At 46.4% G+C, this 21,073-nt stretch overlaps 1 protein-coding gene across 5 annotated transcripts; it reads right to left on the minus strand.

Annotated features, from left to right (window-relative positions):
- Positions 1-826: 826 nt before the first annotated feature.
- ABCF1 (ATP binding cassette subfamily F member 1) lies at positions 827-17,403 on the minus strand. Of its 5 annotated transcripts, none has more exons than XM_046005916.1 (25): positions 17,278-17,403; positions 11,638-11,684; positions 11,128-11,220; positions 10,881-11,007; positions 10,682-10,719; positions 10,490-10,597; positions 9,404-9,478; positions 9,202-9,318; positions 7,609-7,710; positions 7,118-7,240; positions 6,431-6,531; positions 6,252-6,337; positions 5,812-5,951; positions 5,581-5,729; positions 5,216-5,299; positions 4,902-5,026; positions 4,610-4,722; positions 4,303-4,474; positions 4,085-4,159; positions 3,922-3,992; positions 2,399-2,431; positions 2,147-2,315; positions 1,904-1,968; positions 1,744-1,816; positions 827-1,603 (listed from the first exon to the last, which is right to left on the minus strand). In XM_046005916.1, the coding sequence occupies exons 1-25, from the start codon at positions 17,348-17,350 to the stop codon at positions 1,437-1,439; spliced, it is 2,526 nt and encodes an 841-aa protein (XP_045861872.1). In that variant the 5' UTR covers positions 17,351-17,403; the 3' UTR covers positions 827-1,436. The 5 variants fall into 5 exon arrangements, with proteins under 5 accessions (XP_045861872.1, XP_045861871.1, XP_045861870.1 ...); XM_046005915.1 differs by having other exon boundaries at positions 10,881-11,010; XM_046005914.1 differs by having other exon boundaries at positions 10,881-11,013.
- Positions 17,404-21,073: the final 3,670 nt, after the last annotated feature.

Here is a 21,073-nt window from a genome sequence, read left to right on the forward strand (position 1 = left end):
CCTTCCCAACCCATCCCTCCCATACCCTACTTAAGCACTTAGTTACCACACTTGCAACAAGTTATGGGCTCCACTCCACATGCTTCTACAGTCATACCACCACCTGAACCACCAACCACTCGCCACTGGTTGCTTCCCAAATCTACCTCCCCAATATAACTCTAGTAAGAAAAATGGCCACACAAGCCATGCTTTCTCATTAACTCCCAAAATAGTTTTTTCGTCTTTGTAGGCCTCCGGTGTGCTCTTTATAGAGTCCAAACATGGCTCCCTATTCTCTCATTATTCAATTCTTCTTTTTTAAAAGGCCCACCCTGAAGTGATCTCTCAGTCAAATCATCAAGCTCTGGATAATCTTCCCCTTCTATGAGCATATGGCAAAGCACAGAATCTAGAGTACCATACATTTGGCAATTAACCAAATCACGTTTATGCTCAAATCTCATTTCTAAGTCTTCTGCAGCTAGACTATTGATGGAGGTAGACCCTGTCTTTTCCTTTTTTATACCCCACAGTGCTGCACATGATGGCTGACTTAGGAACTTTTGAGAGGATCGTTACTCTGCCATAGGGCAGAGCTTGGACAGTGACAGGCCCAACCAAGAGTCCCAGATGGAAGGGATGAACCTTTTCCTTCCTGTCTGAAGGGCTGGAGGAAGGCAGGGAGGCCCTTCAAACAGCAAGTACCATCTAAAATGCATTAAGACTGCAAGTTACAGCCATCGGTATTAGTGAAGAAGAGTGGATACTTATTACTGCTAGCAAATGGAAAAAAGCAAATAAAAACTGAGAACGGTCCCAACTCCCAAACATCTCCAAACAGTGATTTGGTGGCAACAACTCCTTTCCTTTATTTCTTCCCCTTGTAAAGGGAGATTCAAGTTGAGTGTCAATTCTTTCCTGCCCTCAAGTCCCCAACTCAACAAGTGACTGCAGGTACCGGACCCCGGGCTGGGTAATAGTATAGGCCTTAGAACTTGCCTCTAGCACTGAGTTGCAACAGCTGCTTATATCAGTAAGTCATCATTAAATCCACCAGAAATTAGCAGCACCACTCAAAGACCAGGAGACCAGCTGGGCCTGAAGCTTTCAGATAGACCAGAGGCCGGGTTCTTAATGATAAGAGTCTGGCCACTTAAGCTTGGCTGGATGGAGCCCACAACAATGACGGTCACCTCTGTGTATATGGAGGGATGTCAAGGATAAGGCCAGCTTAGTTCTCTGAAGAAAACTGAAACAGACTGGTCTTTCAGAGAAAAGAAGCCAATCAAAGTGGTACCCTGGTCACGTCAAGGTCATGGTCTGCCTTCCCATGCTTGAGTAGCTGCTGGGTCAGCTGCAGACCAGAGGGAGGTGCCCAAGTGGAGAGAGGAGGACAACAGGAGACTTCTAGGCCACGCAAGCTTGTCTTTCAGGAGACTTCCAGGAAGGAAAACTCACTCTCGAGGTCTGTTGACCATGACTTCACCCAGGGCCTCCAACACTTCCCGTTTATAGTCCTCGAAGTCACCATCGATCTGGCTAACACTCTGCTCCTCCACCACCCACAGCTGGCAGTTGGTTTCCGTGATGAGTCGGGCATCGTGGCTGACGACAATCACAGCTTTGAAAAAAGATGAGGGAGTGGAAGGCAGGGAGGAAGGGGGCAGAGCAGACTTAGAACCTGAAAAAAGAGCCCTGGCCAAGGGACACTATAGCCTGGTCCCCAAGGAAAGGAGGAGGGCGCACCCTGAGCCAACTTACCGCCTTTGTATTCATTGATGGCTTCCCCAAGAGCATCAATAGACTCGATGTCCAAGTTATTGGTCGGTTCGTCCTATGGAGGAGACGTTCCATGACCAAGCGTTACAATTCCTTTCATTACTGCCACCTTTGGCCCCTCCCACAGTCCACTTCCACTCACCAGGATGAGGACATCAGGCTCCCGACAAGCCAGCTCAGCAAACACAACTCGGGCTTTTTGCCCACCTATAGCAAAGGAAAGAGGAGAACCATGACACTTCACTGCTTTATGTCTCTGAATGTAAGCTGAATGTGTGCATGCACAGATTCCTGAAGTCCTAGCCCCTCTTCTCTTCTGACTCAAAATACAGTCAGGAAGTGTGAAAATGGAAGAGGACACCTTCCCAACCCCCCACAGTGGTACCAGAGAGTTTGCAGATCTGGATGGTGTGGGCGTGACTCTCAAGGCCAAAGCGGCCCAGGCACTTCCGGGCATCCTGGTAAGGCAGGTTGAAGCCCCGCTGTAGGTATTCAGTGGGCGTCTCCTCCATGCGCAGCTGCTCTGCATACTGCTGGTTGAAGAAGCCAATTTTCTGCCCAAGAGAAAGAGGTGGTCTGTGAAAATCATGCTTCCTCTATCAGACTCTTCATATCCAAATTCCCAAAGTCAACTTACCAGCCGATGGTTCTTTCTCATTTCTCCACGAGTCTGCAAGGAAAACACAAGTGGGAAGATAAGGGAAAAGGGAGAGGTGCTGCCACTCCATATTTCAACTTTTCTGTAGGGGAGACAGATACCAGAATTGGGCTAGGAATAAGTCCATGCAGGAAAGGGAACCTGAATGTTCTCCCTAATGTGACAACAGCACACCTGGGAAAGTAAAGAGTACAGAGTCAAAGGGGAGTGAAAGGAGAATAAAGGGAGACACAAAGCACAGATTCAGAACCAGGAGGGGACTGACCACAACCAAAGAACACCCCCTTCCCACCCAGCAATACCCACCAATGGCACCTTTTTCAGCCTCAGATGGGGGTTAAGAGACAGTTTGTGAGAGGATCTAAAAACACCGGATGCCTGGGTGGCTCAGTGGGTTGGGCCTCTGCCTTTGGCTTGGGTCATGATCTCAGGGTTCTGGGATTGAGTCCCACATCAGGCTCCTGCTCGGCAGGGACCCTGCTCCCCCCCACCCCCCGCCTGCCTCTCTGCCTACTTGTGATCTCTCTTTGTCAAATAAATAAATAAAATCTTTAAGAAGAAAATAAAAAATAAAAACACCTTGTGGTGGTGTGAAGAAAAGGGCCCTTCTCAACACTTTCCTGGAGGGAGTAAAGAGGGCTACAACCAATCTATAGCACTGTATGGCAGTGTTGTAAAAGTCCTAAAAGCAATTCTTAGGAACACATCCTAAAAAAACGCTGCATTCAGGAACACGTACAGTAAGAATGTTTACTATACAGCTGACCTCCAGTGAAAAACCAGAAATGATCAAAGTGACGGGCATCAAATAAATCATAGTAAACCCATAAAAGACACAGATTACTGGCATGGAAAAAATGCTTGATGTACATTATCTGAAAGAACTAGCTGTAAAAACACTTAATCCGAGAGCCATTTTTGTCAAAAAAAAAAAAAAAAAAAAAAAAATCAGGGGCGCCTGGGTGGCTCAGTGGGTTAAAGCCTCTGCCTTCGGCTCAGGTCATGATCTCAGGGTCCTGGGATCGAGCCCCACATCAGGCTCTCCGCTCCGCGGGGAGCCTGCTTCCTCCTCTCTGCCTGCCTCTCTGCCTAGTTGTGATTTCTCTCTGTCAAATTAAAAAAAAAAAAAAAAAAAAAACATACGCACATTTGCAGAGAAAAAAGAAAAAGCAATCCATCAAAATTAATACCAGGAATCTCTAGATTTTTCTCTGACTTATGCAATTTATACAATGAACTTACATTTCTTGTATAACCAAAACACAGAGAGGGGAACAGTACCCCCAGTCTAACCCCTCTTCTCCTGGCTCTCCTCCCCAAACTTGTCTACAGTGTTCTCCTCTACTTCTACTTTCTTGAGCACCTCTTATGACAATGAGTCATCTATGACGAGTTCCATATTAAAATTGCCAGCACAGAAAAGGACTCCTTGATTCTAGCATCTGGTGAAGAGCTGTCTTGCCACCCTTGTCATGTTCCCCTGTCCTGGCTCCAGGACTTACTGGTGTGAGCTTGCCCGTCAGCAGCAGGAGCAGGGTGCTCTTCCCCACTCCGTTAGGGCCCACAATGCAGACTGTAAGGACAAAGACAGGTAGTTAAAGAGGTCCCCAGGAACTTTCCCTCACAGTCCAGCTCCCCATCCCCAAGCACTTGACACCAACTCACTCCTTGAGTCCATGTCAATGCCAAAATCCAGATTCTTGAAGAGTGGTTTCTGCCCCTCATAACCAAACGTGACACCTGAGAACCAGGAAAAGAAGTGATTTACTTCCTTTTCAGAGTCACCCTAAAGGTCCTGTCCTGGCCAATGGATCCCATGCCGGGTGGAGGACGTGGGGTGCACATGCTTCTGCCCTGTGCTGCCGGGGTCTGCCACCGCTCACCGTGCAGACCCAGCACAGGAGGGCTGAGAGGCGGGGGGTTAGGGAAAGTGAAGCGCACGGTGTACTCTTTGGGGCGCTTCAGGAGCTCTGGAGCCTCTTGGGATTCCTCATCCTGGTTTTTCCTCCGGCATTTCTGCTGCTTTCGAGTCAGGGCTTCCTTTGTTTGCTTCTCCTGCAGAGAAAGGGAAAAGGAGAAAGCCACACCCTTCATAGCAGTCCCTGAAATGAAGGGCAGTGTCCTAGAGCCCCCTCTTTCTCTGTACGGAGAGAAGCGCCTCCCAGGCCAGGGAGATCCCCAGGTGCTCACCGCCTGCTTGGTGGACTTGCCACCTGCCTTTAGCTCCTTCAGCTTTTTCTCCTGCTTCTCATACTGCTTCAGTAGTTCTTTCTGCTTCTGCTGATACATCTTCTTGAAGGTCACTGCAGCAGAACAGGAGGACGGGCATTAATGGTTGTCTTTTTCCCCAGCAGAGGGACAAGCAGGACCAGTTAGTGGGCATCACTGTCTGCACTCTGAAGATTTAGCTACTGGGTCCTTGCTCTGAGGCCTTTTCTTGAGGCCTCATCTCTTTCCTCCCCTTACAAATGATCCTACTTACTGTAATTGCCCCGATAGTAATGGAGCCGCTGGGCATCGAGATGGATAATATCAGTGCAGACATCATCCAGGAAGCCCTGGTCATGGGAGACGATGAGCAATGTCTTCCGCCAGCCCTGGAGGTAGCTGAGTTTTAGAAAAGAGTATGGACATGTCACAATGATCAGGCTAGGGTTAAGTCAGGGGAAGCAGACAGACCATGAAAAAAGGGAGGAAAAGAGGAAGTGCTAGGCTGTAAAGACAGTGTGTGAACAGCTAGAAATAAGGACATAATGGGAATCAATGATGCAAAGACTGTAATGGTGGGTGACGCACTTATTGAGCCAGATGACAGCATTGAGGTCCAGGTGGTTAGTGGGCTCATCCAACATCAGCAGTGTAGGCTCCATGAACAGCGCCCTAGAGGGTAGGGTGGCAGAATGTAGGATCAGGAGTAGATCTTTGCTCAGAAAACCCCACAGAAGCCTCTGATAGGTGAATACTACTTTCCAATCTCTTGTCAGAGAAGCTCCTGTGCAGGAGATGTCAATGAAAATGTACCACCAGGTAGGGAGAAAAGAATCTTCAGTCTGACAATACAGACGATATGGGAGGAAGCAGGAAGCCTTAAACTCCCTACTGGCCATAGAACAAGATGGATGGAGGCTGGAAGAGGGAGGGTAGTGATCTGGGTGGCCCACCTGGCCAGGGAGACACGCATGCGCCAGCCCCCTGAGAATTTCTGTGTGGGCCGATTCTGCATTTCAGGGTCGAAGCCCAGACCAGCCAGGATCCGCCGGGCTTTGGCCTCTGCAGCTGCCGCCCCGGTCGCCCGTAATTCCTCATAAACCTGGACGGAGAAGAGGACACATGTCCGAAGGTTCCAGAATCCTCCAAGGCTTAGCCCGTGTCCCTTGCGCCATCTCCTCTACCTTCTCTAGCCTCTCAGCAGCTGTGTCGTCTCCCTGCTCCAGCTGTCCCTGGAGCCGTCGCTCCTCTTCCAGCAGCTTCAATCGCTTGGTGTCAGCTCGAAGAACAGCCTGCACGGCTGGTGTCTCATCTGCTACCACCTCTGGGCAGGGGCGAGAACAGACAGGTCGCCAGGAGAGCCAAGACTCCCATTCCTTTTTCCCATCAGCTCTATTTCTGGTTGGCCTGACCTTGCTCAACACTTTATACTTGTTTCAAATAAAATATTCTCTAGTCTCTCCTCTCCTTAGCATCCATCTCCCTGTCCCCACTCTCCCCCACAATATTTCCCACTCCATAACTATAATTTCTTCTATTTGTGGTTGACTCTTCTACCCTAACTGCCCACCCCACCTTAGACCTGTTTCATCTCCCCACAAGCCCATTCCACCACTGGCCTCACCCTGCTCACACAGCAGCACGTCGATGTTGGGAGGGATGCTCAAGGCCCGGTTGGCGATGTGCTTAAGGAGAGTGGTCTTGCCCTTGCTGGGAAATGAGAACTATTGGAACCAGGCCACCCCTGAAAAATCTTTTTCCTTCCAGCCCCTTCCCCTTTACAACTTCAGCCCCTCTCCTCACCCATTCGGTCCTACTAGCCCGTAGCGGCGACCAGCTACAATGTATAGGTCTGCGTTGACAAATAACTCCTTGCCATGGGCCGAGATGCTGAACTTCTCCAGCTGCAGTTATCAGGAAAACAGTGGCAGAAGAAATAATAGGTATATGAGAGTCCCCCCTCTCCCACAGCAGCTGCAACCTTCTCCCTGCTAGGAAGTCTCTGACAGACAACTCCAGCATGACCCTCTTCTCACACTGGTCTCCTTCCTGCCCACTACTTTGAGAAAGTTTTTTTTTTTAATTTATTTATTTGACAGACAGAGATGACGAGCAGGCAGAGAGGCAGGCAGAGAGAGAGGGGGAAGCAGGCTCCCCGCCAAGCATGGAGCCCGATGCGGGGCTGGATCCCAGGACCCTGGGATCATGACCTGAGCTGAACTGCCCACTACTTTGAACAGGAGTCTCCCAAATTCTAAGCCAGTCTACCCCACCCCACCTTACTTCGCCCCCAAGGGTGGACTCCTCTGCTTCTGTTGGTTTTCCTATTTTCTTGCTGAAGTTAGCAGAACTCAAGGGATATAACACGCCTCCAAGTTTTCTTCCAGTGGACTAAGCCACTCATACCTTACTTCCTTGGCTGCCATGACTGCTCAGGGAAAGGTGGCACTTCCCTGAGCAAAATGGTCTGAGGGTCCCCTCAGACCATACCTTAATGTCAGATGCATTTTCTAACATGGCTTGGCGGGAGGACACCTCTGCTTGGGACACGGAGAAATCATTTTCAGCAGCATTGGCTGCTTTTAATGAAGCCACCTGGCGCTCATAATCCATCTGAGAAGGAAGGAAAAACCAGGTATGAGGCCACTGAATGCCAGTTACCTGTCACAACACAGCCACGTCATCAGACACCAAAAAAAAAAAAAAAAAAAAAGCTAACAGTATCCACTTTGTTCCTGACTCCATTTTTCCTGCAATAACCCCCAAAGCTCTCTTTTCCTGCCCTCCTAATTCAGATGTCCCCTATTTGAAAATAGTTTTTTAAAGGTTTCAAGTAATCTCTGTGCCCAGTGTGGGAGTTGAAGTTACAACCCCAAGATCAAGAGTCACATGCTCTAAAAACTGAGCCAGCCAGGTGCACGGCCCCGCTCACTGAAATATTAAAAAAAATCAAATGCTCCTAACTTCGACCAAGGTCTTACCTGTTTCTTTAGCTTTTTCTTCTCCTTTTTGCTAAGGTGCACATAAGGATCATCAGCCTTAGATTCCCCTTCCTCTTCTTCCTCTCCTTCTTCCTCTGAACCCTGTGAGAACCAGGGGGTGATGAAAAAACAAGAGACTCCTTCCTGAACTCAGATTTCCTGTCATTTACCCAGTCCCACAGTCAATTCATTCCTTCTTCACCCAGAGTCCTGAAATATCTTGGTGAGTCCTATCACTCTCTCATACACACCCCTGGGCTACCTGGAGTCCTTTAGCCACTTCTGCTTCCAGGAATTGTATAAGACAAGTGGTATGAACATGAATGTATAAAATATAACAATTCCTTTTCTTTTTTAAGATTTTATTTACTTAACAGAGACACAGCGAGAAAGGGAACACAAGCAGGGGAGCAGCAGAGGGAGAGGAAGAATCACGCTTCCTGCCGAGCAGGCAGCCTGATATGGGGCTCGACCCCAGGATCCCGGGATCATGACCTGAGCCAAAGACAGAAACTTAATGACTGAGCCACCCAGGGACCCAAATATAACAATTCTACAAACCCACAGATATAACTACACATACCACTGCGGGGTGGGAGAGGAATAAACGAAACAGGTTCTTTTCTTCACCTGTCAAATGAGCTGTTCTGTCTTACAGGCTAACAAGCAAAAAAAAAAAAAAAAGCCCAGAAACCCTAACATACAGCACTGAGAAATCTTTTTTTTTTTTTTTTAAAGATTTTATTTATTTGACTGAGACAGACACAGCAAGAAAGGAAACACAAGCGGAAGAGGGAGAAGCAGGCTTCCCGCCGAGCAGAGAGCCCGACGTGGGGCTTGATCCCAGAACCCTAGGATCATTACCTGAGCCGAAGGCAAACGCCTAACGCCTAATGACTGAGCCATCCAAGTGCCCCAGCACTGAGATATTTTAAGTGGATCCAGAATCAGAAAGTCCTACAAGTGTAGGGACCTCGGAAATCACTAGATCACACAGATAACCGAGCCCCCTTGAGGTGGAAAAGTCACACAGCTGGTGACTGCCAGAGCCAGAAAACCAGATCATCTGAAGGTAACACCAGGGTCCTTTCCTCTCTCAATCAGGAGCTGAATGGGCCACAGGCCAAATCCTGCCTGATACCTATATTAATATGGCCCACAAGCTAAGAATGGTTTTACATTTTCAAAAAGTTATTTTTTAAAAAAGAATATGCAGGGCACCTGGGTGCCTCAGTGGGTTAAAGCCTCTGCCTTCAGCTCAGGTCATGATCCCAGAGTCCTGGGATCGAGCCCGACATCGGGCTCTCTGCTCTGCAGGGAGCCTGCTTCCTCCTCTCTCTCTGCCTCCTGCCTCTCTGCCTACTTGTGATCTCTGTCAAATAAATAATTAAAATCATTAAAAAAAAAAAAAAGAATGTGCACCAGAGATTGTATGTAGTCCGTAAAGTCAAAAATATTTACTTTGTGGCCCTTTACAGAAGCTTGTCAACTGTAGTAGTTAACACCACCCCCAGATTCTGCTCCCCTCCCCAAACCAAGGGCCACAGAGTGCTAGTACCTCAGCCCATCTTCTCCCAACACCAAAATACATACCGGCTCTGCCTTCTTGGCCTTCTCCTTCCCTTGTCTGGGTGGTTCCTTTTCTTTTGTTATTTCTTCTTCTTCATCCTCCTCTTCTTCATTGTCCGGAGTAGCAGACTTATTGTGAGACTAACAGTGAAGACAATAGGTCTGATGAAATGTTCTAATGCCTGACAAACAGCAGGGGACCCTCCTCCTGCCAATACCTCCTCACCTTGGCCTTTCCCTTTGACTTCTCTTCCTTTCCCTTTCTGCCCTTCAACCCAGGCTGTTGTTCCTCAGATACAGCCTGGAGAACATGCACACAGAAAATTAATTTACTACCTTGTTGTTTACTAAGCATTTCTAAGGAGTCTAGAACTGGGAATTAACTATTGCTGCTGAAGAGAAAATGAGATCAAGGAAAACACTAGCTTCCCTCATGAGATGAAAGTGGAAGGCTAACTAGATGACGCTAGTAAAGCTAAGGGACTGGGAATCAGGAAAGTGAGCAATGTGGATGGGGTGGCACTAATACTGGAGGGCTCTGAGACGGCAAATTTTTTTTTTTTTTTTTTAAGATTATATTTATTTATTTGACAGAAAGAGATCACAAGTAGGCACAGAGGCAGGCAGATAGAGGGGGAAGCAGGCTCCCAGCTGAGCTGAGAGCCCGATGTGCGGCTCAATCCCAGAACCCTGAGATCTTGATCTCAGCTGAAGGTAGAGGCTTAACCCACTGAGCCACCCAGGTGCCCCTAAGAGGGCAAGTCTTAAGAGGAGATAATGGATGTGAGTTTGGAAAAGGCATTCTAAAGAAAAGGGAAGACAAAGCATAAAAAACTAAGAAAGGCTTCAAGGGCACCTGGCTGGCTCAGTCAGTAGAGCATGCAACTCTTGATCTTGTGGTCTAAGTCTGAGCCCCAAATTGGATGTAAAGATCAAATAAATAAAATCTTAATAAAAAAAAACTATTAAAAAAATAAATAAAAATTAAAATAAATTTTTTTTAAGATTTTATTTATTTATTTGACAGATATCACAGGTAGGCGGAGAGGCAGGCAGAGAGAGGAAGGGAAGCAGACTCCCTGCTGAGCAGAGAGCCCGATGTGGGGCTTGATCCCAGGACCCTGAGATCATGACCTGAGCCGAAGGCAGAGGCTTAACCCACTGAGCCACGCAGGCGTCCCTAAAAAAATAAAATCTTAAAAAAAAAAAAATTTAAATAAATAAAAACAGGGAAAAAAGCAAGGGAATTACCACACCATGGCCAGAAGGCGCTCCATGGGGTGGGAGTGACCAACAGAGCTGCCACTTTCACCTTATTGATCCGATTCTTTTCCAGCTTGGCAGGCTTAGGAGGATGTTTTTCTTCTTCCTCCTCATCCTCACTCTGATCTTGAATCAGGGCTGCAAAAACATTACCAGCCTAGAGAACGAAAGGGCGGGAGAAGTCAATGGGATGGTCAAGGTACCCCTGGGACACCGATGGCTTACCACACAGATGGCTTACCTTAGTTTTCTTCCCTCCTCGGGGTATGGGGGCAGGGACTGAAATGACAAGGGGAGAGGATGAGGTAGGAAACAATTACAATGTCTGGTTCCCCAGTCTAATCCAACTCAAAGATCAAGGAATGAGGCACTTTACTATTATCATTTAGTATTCATAACTAAGGGATTCTGGGGTACCCATTTCCCCTCAGGTCATTTACCTTCATCTTCCTCATCACTGGCTGGCACTGAGAGCTTCTTAAGACGCTCCATGAGCTCTTTCTCTTCTCCATCATCATCCACATTCTTCTTTCGCCGGCCTTTTCGGGTGTCTCGTTTCTTTTTCGGCTGCTGAAAGGAAAACGGGTGTAAGACAATGAAGCCCTGGCCCCTGCTGCATCTTCCATGAGCTGAGTGAACCAATATGGGCTGGACAAGGGTTGGTGGATGGACCCCCGATACTTGAACCTGCTGCTGCTGCTGTTGCTGCTGCTCCTTCTCCTTGAGCACTTTCTCTTCTTCCCCAGCCTGTTTATCTTCTACAGCCAGTTCCTCAAAGAACTGTAAAGGTAGTTAAGATATAGGTTAATGTGTCTCAGAGACCAACCAAGCAAGCCCTTCTCCGCCACACACAGGCCCAATGACCCTCCAATCCACCCTTACCTTCCTTCCTCTCTTGACAACATCTTTCCTCCTCCCTTGAACCCCCCACCTCCTACACATGGCCATATTTTTCTTTTTTAAAAGATTTTATTTATTTGAGAGAATGGAAGTGAGAGAGATCACAGAAGGAGAGGGAGAAGCAGATTCGCCGTTGAGCAGGGATCCCGATGTGGAGCTTGACCCCAGGACCCTGAGATCGTAACCCAAGCGGAAAGCAGACACTTAACTGACTCAGCCACCCAGGTGGCCCACGTGGCTGTATTTTGATTGGAAACACCCATGGTCATTTCTCACCAACAACCCTCATTTCCTCACCGTCTTTTTGGTCTTTTTGTCCTTCTTCCCCTTCTTCACCACTTTGTCTAGAAGGTTAAGCAGACATTGTGAATTCTTATCTACAAATTCCAAAGCAGCATGACCTTCCCTGCAAAGCTCTCATTGGCTCCACCCTATTTTACTATTTTCTATCATTCCCTAGGCATTTGCACTGTCCCACAAAAGACAATGGTGCCATAGTGGCAGTGGAAGGGAGAAGTAGAATTCATATAGTAACGACAGAGCTCCCAGCTGTGTAAGTAGTTACAATATTCAGAGATGACTATATTTTTTTTTATTTTTGTTTTTGTTTTTAAAGATTTTATTTATTTGACAGACAGAGATCACGAGCAGTCAGAGAGGCAGGCATAGAGAGAGGAAGAAGCAGGCTCCCTGGTTAGCAGAGAGCCCGATGAGGGGCTCGATCCCAGGACCCTGAGATCATGACCTGAGCCGAAGGCAGAGGCTTTAACCCACTGAGCCACCCAGGCGCCCCTGTATTTTTTGTTTTTTAAAGATTTTCTTTAATCTCTATACCCAACATGGGGCTTAAGACACAACCCCGAGGGGCGCCTGAGTGGCTCAGTGGGTTAAGCCGCTGCCTTCGGCTCAGGTCATGATCTCAGGGTCCTGGGATCGAGTCCCGCATCGGGCTCTCTGCTCAGCGGGGAGCCTGCTTCCCTCTCTCTCTCTATGCCTGCCTCTCTGCCTGCTTGTGATCTCTCTCTGTCAAATAAATAAATAAAATCTTTAAAAAAAAAAAAAAAAAAAAAAAAGACACAACCCCGAGATCAAGAGTCCTATACCAACTGAGCCAGCCAGGTACCCCAATGACTCCTGTATTGTTACTTGGAAAATTAGTTGCACTAGTGGTACCATTTATTACCTCAGGATATACTGGAAGAGAAAGTCCCTTCTCCCTACCCTTGTCACCCATGAGGGGGAAAGTAGGACAAAAATATGATAAATTCAGTTTCCCATATATCATTTGTGAAAAGCTCAGGCTGGGGGCGCATGGGTGGCTCAGTGGGTTAAAGCCTCTGCCTTCGGCTCAGGTCATGATCCCAGGATCCTGGGATCGAGCCCCACATGGGGCTTTGTGCTCAGCCTTCCCTTCCTCTCTCTCTGCCTGCCTCTCTGCCTGCTTGTGATCTCTGTCTGTCAAATAAATAAATAAAATCTTTAAAAAAAGGAAAAAGAAAGAAAGGAAAAGCACAGACTGTGTAAACAGAGCTCTCTGGTAAGTAAACGAGTATCTGGGTCTATGCCCCACCTGCTCTGCTCACATAACATTCTAGCTCAAATCACACTGCGTTATATTTAACTGTTTGTACATCAGTCTTTCATCCCAGAGAGCACGTGACAGACTGTTTGGCTTGAGTTCCCCCAGAACAAAGTGGGATGTCCTATATAAAACCTGACTGACTGAACAAATTCCAGCTCCTGCTTTCTATCCAATCCTGATTCCCTGAAGGCTAACGAACTTCCTCTCCCTGCCCTATCAGACTGGGATGCATCCAGCAGCCTTAGAATTTCTCTTCCTGTCCAGGCCTACCCACCATCATGTGTTCCCCTCTAAATCAATTCATCCATCCACTGCTATCCAATTCTATCCAGAAGCACTCCTGGATTGTTAGCTTAAAATAAACAAACAAACAAACAAATAAATAAATGGCTTTCTGCTACCTACCACATTAAGTATTTTTCTTTCTTTTTTTAAAGATTTTATTTATTTGACAGAGAGAAGCATAACAAGAGTGGGAACACAAGCAGGGGGAGTGAGAGAGGGAGAAGCAGGCTTCCTGCTGAACAGGGAGCCAGATGCGGGGCTCAATCCCAGGATCTGGAATCATGCCCTGAGCTGAAGGCAAACACTTAACGACTGAGCCACCCAGGTGCCCCTCTCTCTCTCTTTTTTTTTTTTAAAGGTAGATTCCATGCCCAATGTGGGGCTTGACCTCATGATCCTGAGGTCAACAGTCACATTCTCTACTAACTGAGACAACCAGGGGTTCCCACATTAGATATTTTTAGGCTAAAATTCCACATAGTCCATAGTAATCAATTATTCAGGGAAGTTTTACTGAATATCTATATGCTTAAAACTGGAATTATCCAAGGATAATCTCAGTAATTTAAGGCTTGGCAAACTAAAAGGGTCCTATCCTATCTTTTCTGTTATATCCGTTTCCCTACCCACATCTAGGTTCTGGACATTAACTTCTCCTTGCTCCCTGATTAAGCCCCAGGCATACGTAGTCTGACTTTGCTTAATCTGTGTTTTCCATCCAAAACATATTTTAAAATTTGATCCCCACATCAGGTGAGTAATGTGACTGAGTTGAAAAGATATGCAGAAGAAATAATGAAAGGTTTTATATGCTATTCCAAAGAATTTAATCTCTTAAGACATTTTTCTGTTGTTACTTTTAAAGATTTTATTTACTCATCTGAGAAAAAGAGAGTGCAGGGCGAGGGGCACAGAGAAAGGGAAAAAGAGGAAAAGTCTTTTTTTTTTTTTTTAAAGATTTTATTTATTGATTTGAGAGAGAGACAGCACAAGTAGGGGGAGCAGCAGGCAGAGGGAGAGGGAGAAGCAGACTCCTGCTGATCAGGGAGCCCTATACGGGGCTCAATCTCAGGACCCTAAGATCATGACCTGAGCTAAAGGCAGATGCTTACCCAAGTGAACCACCCAGACGCCCTGACTTGAGCCAAAGTCCTAGGACCCTAAGATCATGACTTGAGCCAAAACCAAGAGTCTGACACCTAACCAACTGCTCCACCCAGGCGCCCCAATCCTAAAAATATTAAGACTGAGGACCCACTGCAGTACAGAAGAGGGAATGGCAGGATCAGCTCACCTTGATAACACTAAGGAGTCTTGTCCCAAATACTAATTTCTCCCCAAGGACTAATACAACCACATCATTTCTCCTTCCTTTAAATCTCTTTTGAATTTTAGGGGTGTCTGGCTCAGTAGGTTAAGCCTCTGCCTTTGGCTCTGGTCATGATCTCAGGGTCCTGGGATTGAGCCCCACATCGGGCTCTCTGCTCAGCAGGAAGCCTGCTTCCCCCCACTCCCCGCCTGCCTCTCTGCCTACTTGTGATCTCTGTCTGTCAAATAAATACATAAAATCTTTTTAGAAAAATCCTTTGAGGGGCTCCTGGGTGGCTCAGTGGGTTAAAGCCTCTGCCTTCAGCTCAGGTCATGATCCCAGGATCCTGGGATCGAGCCCCGCATGGGGCTCTGCTCAGCAGGGAGCCTGCTTCCTCCTCTCTCTCTCTCTCTCTCTCTCTCTCTCTGCTTACTTGTGATCTCTCTCTCTGTCAAATAAATAAATAAAATCTTTAAAAAAAAATCCTTTGAATTTAGAACTTCACTTTGAACCTCCTGAAAAAGCATGATCGCCAAGGAACAGAACAGAGCTAAGTATGGCTAAAATGATGCTGTATCTTCCATCTCTCCTCCTCTTAACAGCTTCAGTACACCACTTCAGCTGCTCCTAACTCCAAAGCCTAATACAACACTTTCCTTAACCTCAACATCTCCGCACCCAATTACCATTTGCTACCCTTGTCCTTACTGAGTCTCCAAAGTGTAGTCCACACTAGCTCTGCTTCCTCATTTCCCACTCCTTTTTTAACATACTTCAAATCCAGTTTGGATATCATCTCCTAAGGAATACTACCCTTTGCCAAAGTTGCCACTGTCCCCTTAGGTGCTCAACCCAAAAAGTGTATTTTTAGTCCTGATTTTGCAATGATTTCTCTGCAACATTCCATGCTACCATCTCCTCAACCTTTTACTTCCCTCCTGTCATTACTTAATTTCAGGGCTTGTTGCTTCTGGTTTGCCTTCAGTTTCTCTGATGGCTCACCTTTTTCAGTCTCATCTCTTCTGCCTCCTTCCCTTACTTCCCTTAACTGCTGAGGTTCTCTTGGGCTCCTACCTTCTGTCCTCTTTTGGCTTTAATCTGCATACTCTCCCTAGCAGACTTTTCTGCATCCAGCCTTTCAACAACATGCCTGTGTCTTTATTTCTAGCCCAAGATCTCTCTTCCTGCCATCTGCTCTTAAAAGATTCCCGGGGGGGGTGCGGGGGGGGGGGGGGGGAGATTCCCAGAAATCCCCAACTTGGCATTCAAAAGTTGACCTTACCTCTTCCCACTCCCAATCCTACAGCGCATTCCTGATTTCAAGCAATAGTCTACCCACTGAGTTACCTGAGTGTCATTCTTAATCCTTCTTCCTTCAGTCAGTTCTCAGACCTGCTCCACGCCATCTCCTCAGTAACTCTTTAGTCTTCACTGCCTTGGCTCACTTTCTTATTGCTTCTCACCTAGATCACTGCTAGAGCCTCTTACATGGTCATCCTTTCTCCAATCTTGACCTATTCAACCCATTCTCCACTGCTCAGTGTTGTCAGGATAAGCTGATCAGATTACTCCTTAAGCACTTCCATGAGTCATCCCTAATGTCCTCAGGATTGAAGTCTTTGGAATAGTGTATGAAATCTTCCATTATTTGTCTCCTGAACATCTTTCCAGCCCCATCACATTAGTCACCCAATACTGGGAACCAGGCATCCTCACCTGTCTTTACCTTTGCACAAATTTCTTTCTCTGCTTGAAATTCTCCTCCTCTGGCTAACTCATACTCATCCTTCCAGAATCAACTCAGCTACCACATAATCCTGAGAGGCTTTGCTGACATTCCTACCCTATCTGTCTGAATAGATGCTTCTCCTCTCTGCTCTAGTCTCTTAGCATTCTAGTCTCTTAGCATTCTCAAGCACATTCATCACTCTGTCAACTATTTTCTGATTAATGCTTTCCCTTCTATTAAACTGGGTGCCCCTCTGGGGCAACTCTTATCTTTTATCTCTACATTTCCAGTTCTCGCCTCAGTACTAGGTATACAAGAAGCAACCAGTGAATGCTTGTAAAATTAGTCACACTGTGTACCAAATGTAATTATTTTTATCCATTTTCTCTCTCCTTGAAGTGCCTTCAAATTTGAGAGGATGTCTTCATATTTTTTTCTCCCTCCCCTCAGCACAGTGTATACGGTGATAAAAAGCAGCTGCTCAACAAACAGTCTGGGTTTTTAAGTAAACCTTAACTCTCATTCCAACACCCAGTAGCTACACCACGCTCTTGCTCCAGATGAGCCTGTTGTGTATTACGCAAGAGCTCAAGAGGGAGTCATCCTCTCGCTCCCGAGGGGGTATGGGTGCTTGGCGTGATCTGTGTGCGTGCATGCACGATCGCGCTACGGCAGGGGTATCGGGGCACTGCTTACAGATTCCTGCAGAATGCAGAATACAGTATGGTGGGGAAAGTGTTCAAAAGGAAAGGAGGAGTTTCTTATTTCTCCCCATCTCTCCCGCGGCACCATATGCTTTTCCTTGTCTTTTGCCCAGTTCCACTGAAACTCGTGTGCGACAGCCCAGCACTTTTTCTTTCGCTCCCACCCAATTCGCTCAGGCCTGGGTAAAAGCTTTCTAGCCCCATTAAACGCATGCGCAGTGGCCTCCCTCACGGCCCATCAGGCTTACACCCCGTGACCCCTTCCTAAAACACGCGCACTCTCTTCTCCCCTTTCCTCTCTCGCTGGTTCTCTGCCCATCAGCCTCACCTGTGGGGCTCGTACTCTCTCCGTCCCCGATCCACTCGGGTTCCAGCGGCTGCTGCTTGGGTCCCTTCGGCATCGCGGTGGCAGTTACAGCTACTCTGGAGACGCCGGGTGCTATTTCCGCTTCCGGCGCGTGGGGCCCGGAAGGGGGCGGGCTCTCCGCTGCCACCCTGTACTTCGGCAGTGCACGTGCGCGCCTCGCTGTCATCTCGGGGGGCGAGCCTGCGGCGACGGGGCGGGGCAGACGTCCCATAACGTCAACAAAGCACTGATGGCTGTGCGGGAATCCTGAGCTAGTGACTCCACAACGCTGCGTGATTACGTACTGAACATAGTAATTTCGGACTAGTACGGAGGAACAGAGGCATCCTTTTTTTCTTTGTTTTTGTTCTTTAAGTGGTTAGGAGCAGAAAGACTCAGTCCGTCTACTTAGAAAGAGGCGTGGTACAAAGATCTCAAATGTAGAGTTGTAAACGACGAATCGGCGCCTAACAGAGTGGTGAAGCTTGGGTTCATTTTTGTTGGGATTCGGGGGGGACCAACATTTTTTCTGAGGTACCATTGATACACATAAACTGCACATACAATAAATTGACAGGGAATAAACTGCAAAATGTACACTTGGATCAAAGTTTTGGCATATATACAACCATTTAAACCACCACCACAGTCAAGATTTGGGCTTGCTTCTAACTGTACCACTCAATAGACGGTGGGAGTAAGATGCTCCCATAACTCTTTCAGCTCCTGTTCTTCTCTTAAACAATTATAATCATGCTCTTGTCTCTATACCATTATCTGAGTCTATTCTTGCCAAGGCCAACAGACTGGGGGCCAATTCTCTGTCCTTATCTTACTCTCCCAGCAGCATTTGACACAGGATAGCTCCCACTTCCTTTGCTTTTTTCAGGGACTGTGCTCTCTGCAGGTTTCCCTTCCATTTCAGTGGCTGCTCTCTTTCTCTTCTTTAAGTCTAAATGTATTGAGGCACATTCTTTGACGTTCTTATCTAGACTTATCACCTATGTCTCATGACTTTAAATGCCATCCATAACTGATGAACATCTCCCAAATATCTCTTTTTGACCCCAACTTCTGCCGTAAGCACGAGGCTCACAAATCCAACTGCTTTTTGGACTTCCTCTCTGAGATCTCTAATAAATATCAATTATTACGTGCAAAACTGAGCTCTTGTTTTTACTCCTTAACCCCGTGTCTCTGCCACGTTTCCCATCAAGAAATCACACCACCGGGGCGCCTGGGTGGCTCAGTGGGTTAAAGCCTCTGCCTTCGGCTCAGGTCATGATCCCAGGTTTCTGGGATCGAGCCCCACGTCGGGCTCTCTGCTCAGCCAGGAACCTGCTTCCTCCTCTCTCTCTCTGCCTGCCTCACTGCCTACTTGTGATCTCTGTCAGTCAAATAAATAAATAAGTAATCTTAAAAAAAAAAGAATAACATATTTATTAAAAAAAAAAAAGAAATCACACCACCTCTCAGTTACCCGGGCCCAAACTGAAAGGCAATTCTCTTCCATTTCCCCCTCAGCAGCAAGCCATGTCTACTTCATTTATTCAAAAAATATATTTATTAGAGCACCTGGGTGGCTCAGGAGGTTAAGCTTCTGCCTTCGGCTCAGGTCATGATCTCAGGGTCCTGGGATCGAGTCCCACATCGGGCTCTCTGCTCAGCAGAGAGCCTGCTTCCCCCTCTCTCTCTGCCTGCCTCTCTGCCTACTTGTGATCTCTGATGTCAAATAAATAAATAAAATATTTAAATATATATATATTTATTAAACAAAGAGAAGACACTACACTCCAAGATATCTCCACAACCCCCTCTAGCCAACCCTCCTCCATCTCCTTGTTGGTTTCATCCTCATTCTTACTTGGCCACCAAATGTCAGCCCTCCTCAAGGCTGTCCTGTGCACTCTCTTCTTCCCACTTGACATTCTCCTCTCAGGTGACTTCAGCAACAGATTCCTCAGAGTTCTATCCCAACCACCACATCTTGAGTAGCCCCCAACCATTATTTTCTACACAGTACCTTATTTATTATTTCCTTTATATCATTAATCACAATCTGTAATTATTCATGTGTTCACGTTCAAGAAAAAGAGCTCCTGACAACTGGGAATTGGCCTGATCCTAAGAGATAGGCCATGGTGCTGAGGTTGAACATAACCTCACAGAACACCAATGTCAGAAAAGGTTACTGTGACTGTCATGAATTTAAGACAAAGTTCATAATCTTCTCTAAGCACAAAGACAAGGTCATTGTGCAAACACCATAAATATTAAACAGCCCCCTCTAGGCTAAAATGATGGCCATTTGACCAGCTACTTTTAGCCATGTTTCATTCCTCCTTCCTTCTAGATGAGATTTATTAAGACGTACAATTGTATGGGGTTCCTGGGTGGCTCAATCACTTAAGCATCTGCTTTCGGCTGAGGTCAGCTTTCTGGGATGGAGTCCTGTGTTGGGCTTCCTGCTCAGAAGGAATTCTGCTTCTTCCTCTCCCTCTGCTGTTCCCCCTGCTTGTTCTCTCAAATGAATAAATAAAATCTTAAAAAAATGCGCAATCATAATTGCCCTCACTTCCTGATAGTATCCAACCCAGAACAATTTCACATCCCTGGTACAGGTGCTAGTCCTGTCATTCCTAAACCTCCATTAGTGAGATAACCTCTGCAGAATTAATAAATCCCGTTCTTTGATGGGTGTGTTCCTGGTGGTCTTTGGCTGGAGGGCATTAACACTTCGTCTTATTCTCTACTGCATCCCAAAATTTTAGCAGAGGGGCTAATAGAGGATATTCATTCTGAAAATCCAGTATTTTGCTTAGCACATAGCTGCTTGAATAAAAATAATTTTTCAAAGCTTCGGTGACAGCTAGGAAGACTAGTTATTATGGTCAGTGGCAGAAAGTTGAAGAGCTGTGTTAGCTTTAAGGAAATTTCCTTCAAGAAAGCTGGTGTCCTCTGCCCTTCATGGTCCATCTTGAGAATTGGAACATGGATAAGCTAGCTTTGTTTCCCAAACCACAAATAGGAGTATCTGACCCTGGTAGTTGTGGAGCTGAAACCTGGGGGAAGGGGTTCTGAGTACCTGAGGTGGTGGCCTGCCTTTGGCTGTCTACCTCTTGAATTTTGAGAAATTAACTTCTATTTTACTTTAGGACTAACTTTGGTTTCTGTTAAAACTGTGCTTAAAAGCTAATAAACTGGGCCATAGTAGGTACTTAATATTTAGTGAATGTTTCCATGCTTATGGTTTAACTACCACTTATACTATAAAACTTAGATATGCAAAAGATGTCACTAGTTTTAATATGAATACAAACCTGTATACTCACTTATTTTCTCTCTTCTCATATGTCTTAAAAAGACAGCTCAGACTCATTTTGAATTCCTAGCATTATCCCTGTATCTTTCTTTTTAAATGGTAGTTATGCAACCCAGAACTACCCGGAGAAAACTGATACTTTCATTTCGATCTCTTATTTTAAAATGTCTACTTTTCAGGGCGTCTTGGTGGCTCAGTGGGTTGAAGCCTCTGCCCTCGGCTCAAGTCGTATCTCAGGGTCCTGGGATCAAGCCCCACATTGGGCTCTCTGCTCAGCAGGGAGCTCCTCTCTCTCTGCCTGCCTCTGCCTACTCTGTCAAATGAATAAATAAAATCTTTAAAAAAATAAAATAAAATGTCTGCTTTTCTCTGGTCTACTACCCAAGTCTGTATAACTCACCTGGACTACTGAAGTTACTTTTGAAGGCATTTCCAAGCCTGGTCGGCTCCAAACAT

Source organism: Meles meles, chromosome 5 (assembly GCF_922984935.1).
Source record: "Meles meles chromosome 5, mMelMel3.1 paternal haplotype, whole genome shotgun sequence".
NCBI classification, from domain to species: domain Eukaryota; kingdom Metazoa; phylum Chordata; class Mammalia; order Carnivora; family Mustelidae; genus Meles; species Meles meles.

What these genes read in the sequence shown, in the direction of transcription:
- ABCF1 (XM_046005914.1), bottom strand. Translation starts at nt 17,350, where the DNA reads ATGCCGAAGGGACCCAAGCAGCAGCCGCTGGAACCCGAGTGGATCGGG. An exon ending in AGTCAAAGGGAAAGGCCAAG is followed by an intron (nt 9,319 to 9,403) that starts GTGAGGAGGTAT and finishes CTTCACTGTTAG; the next exon opens with TCTCACAATAAGTCTGCTAC. An exon ending in GCAAGTCCACCAAGCAGGCG is followed by an intron (nt 4,475 to 4,609) that starts GTGAGCACCTGG and finishes CTTTCTCTGCAG; the next exon opens with GAGAAGCAAACAAAGGAAGC.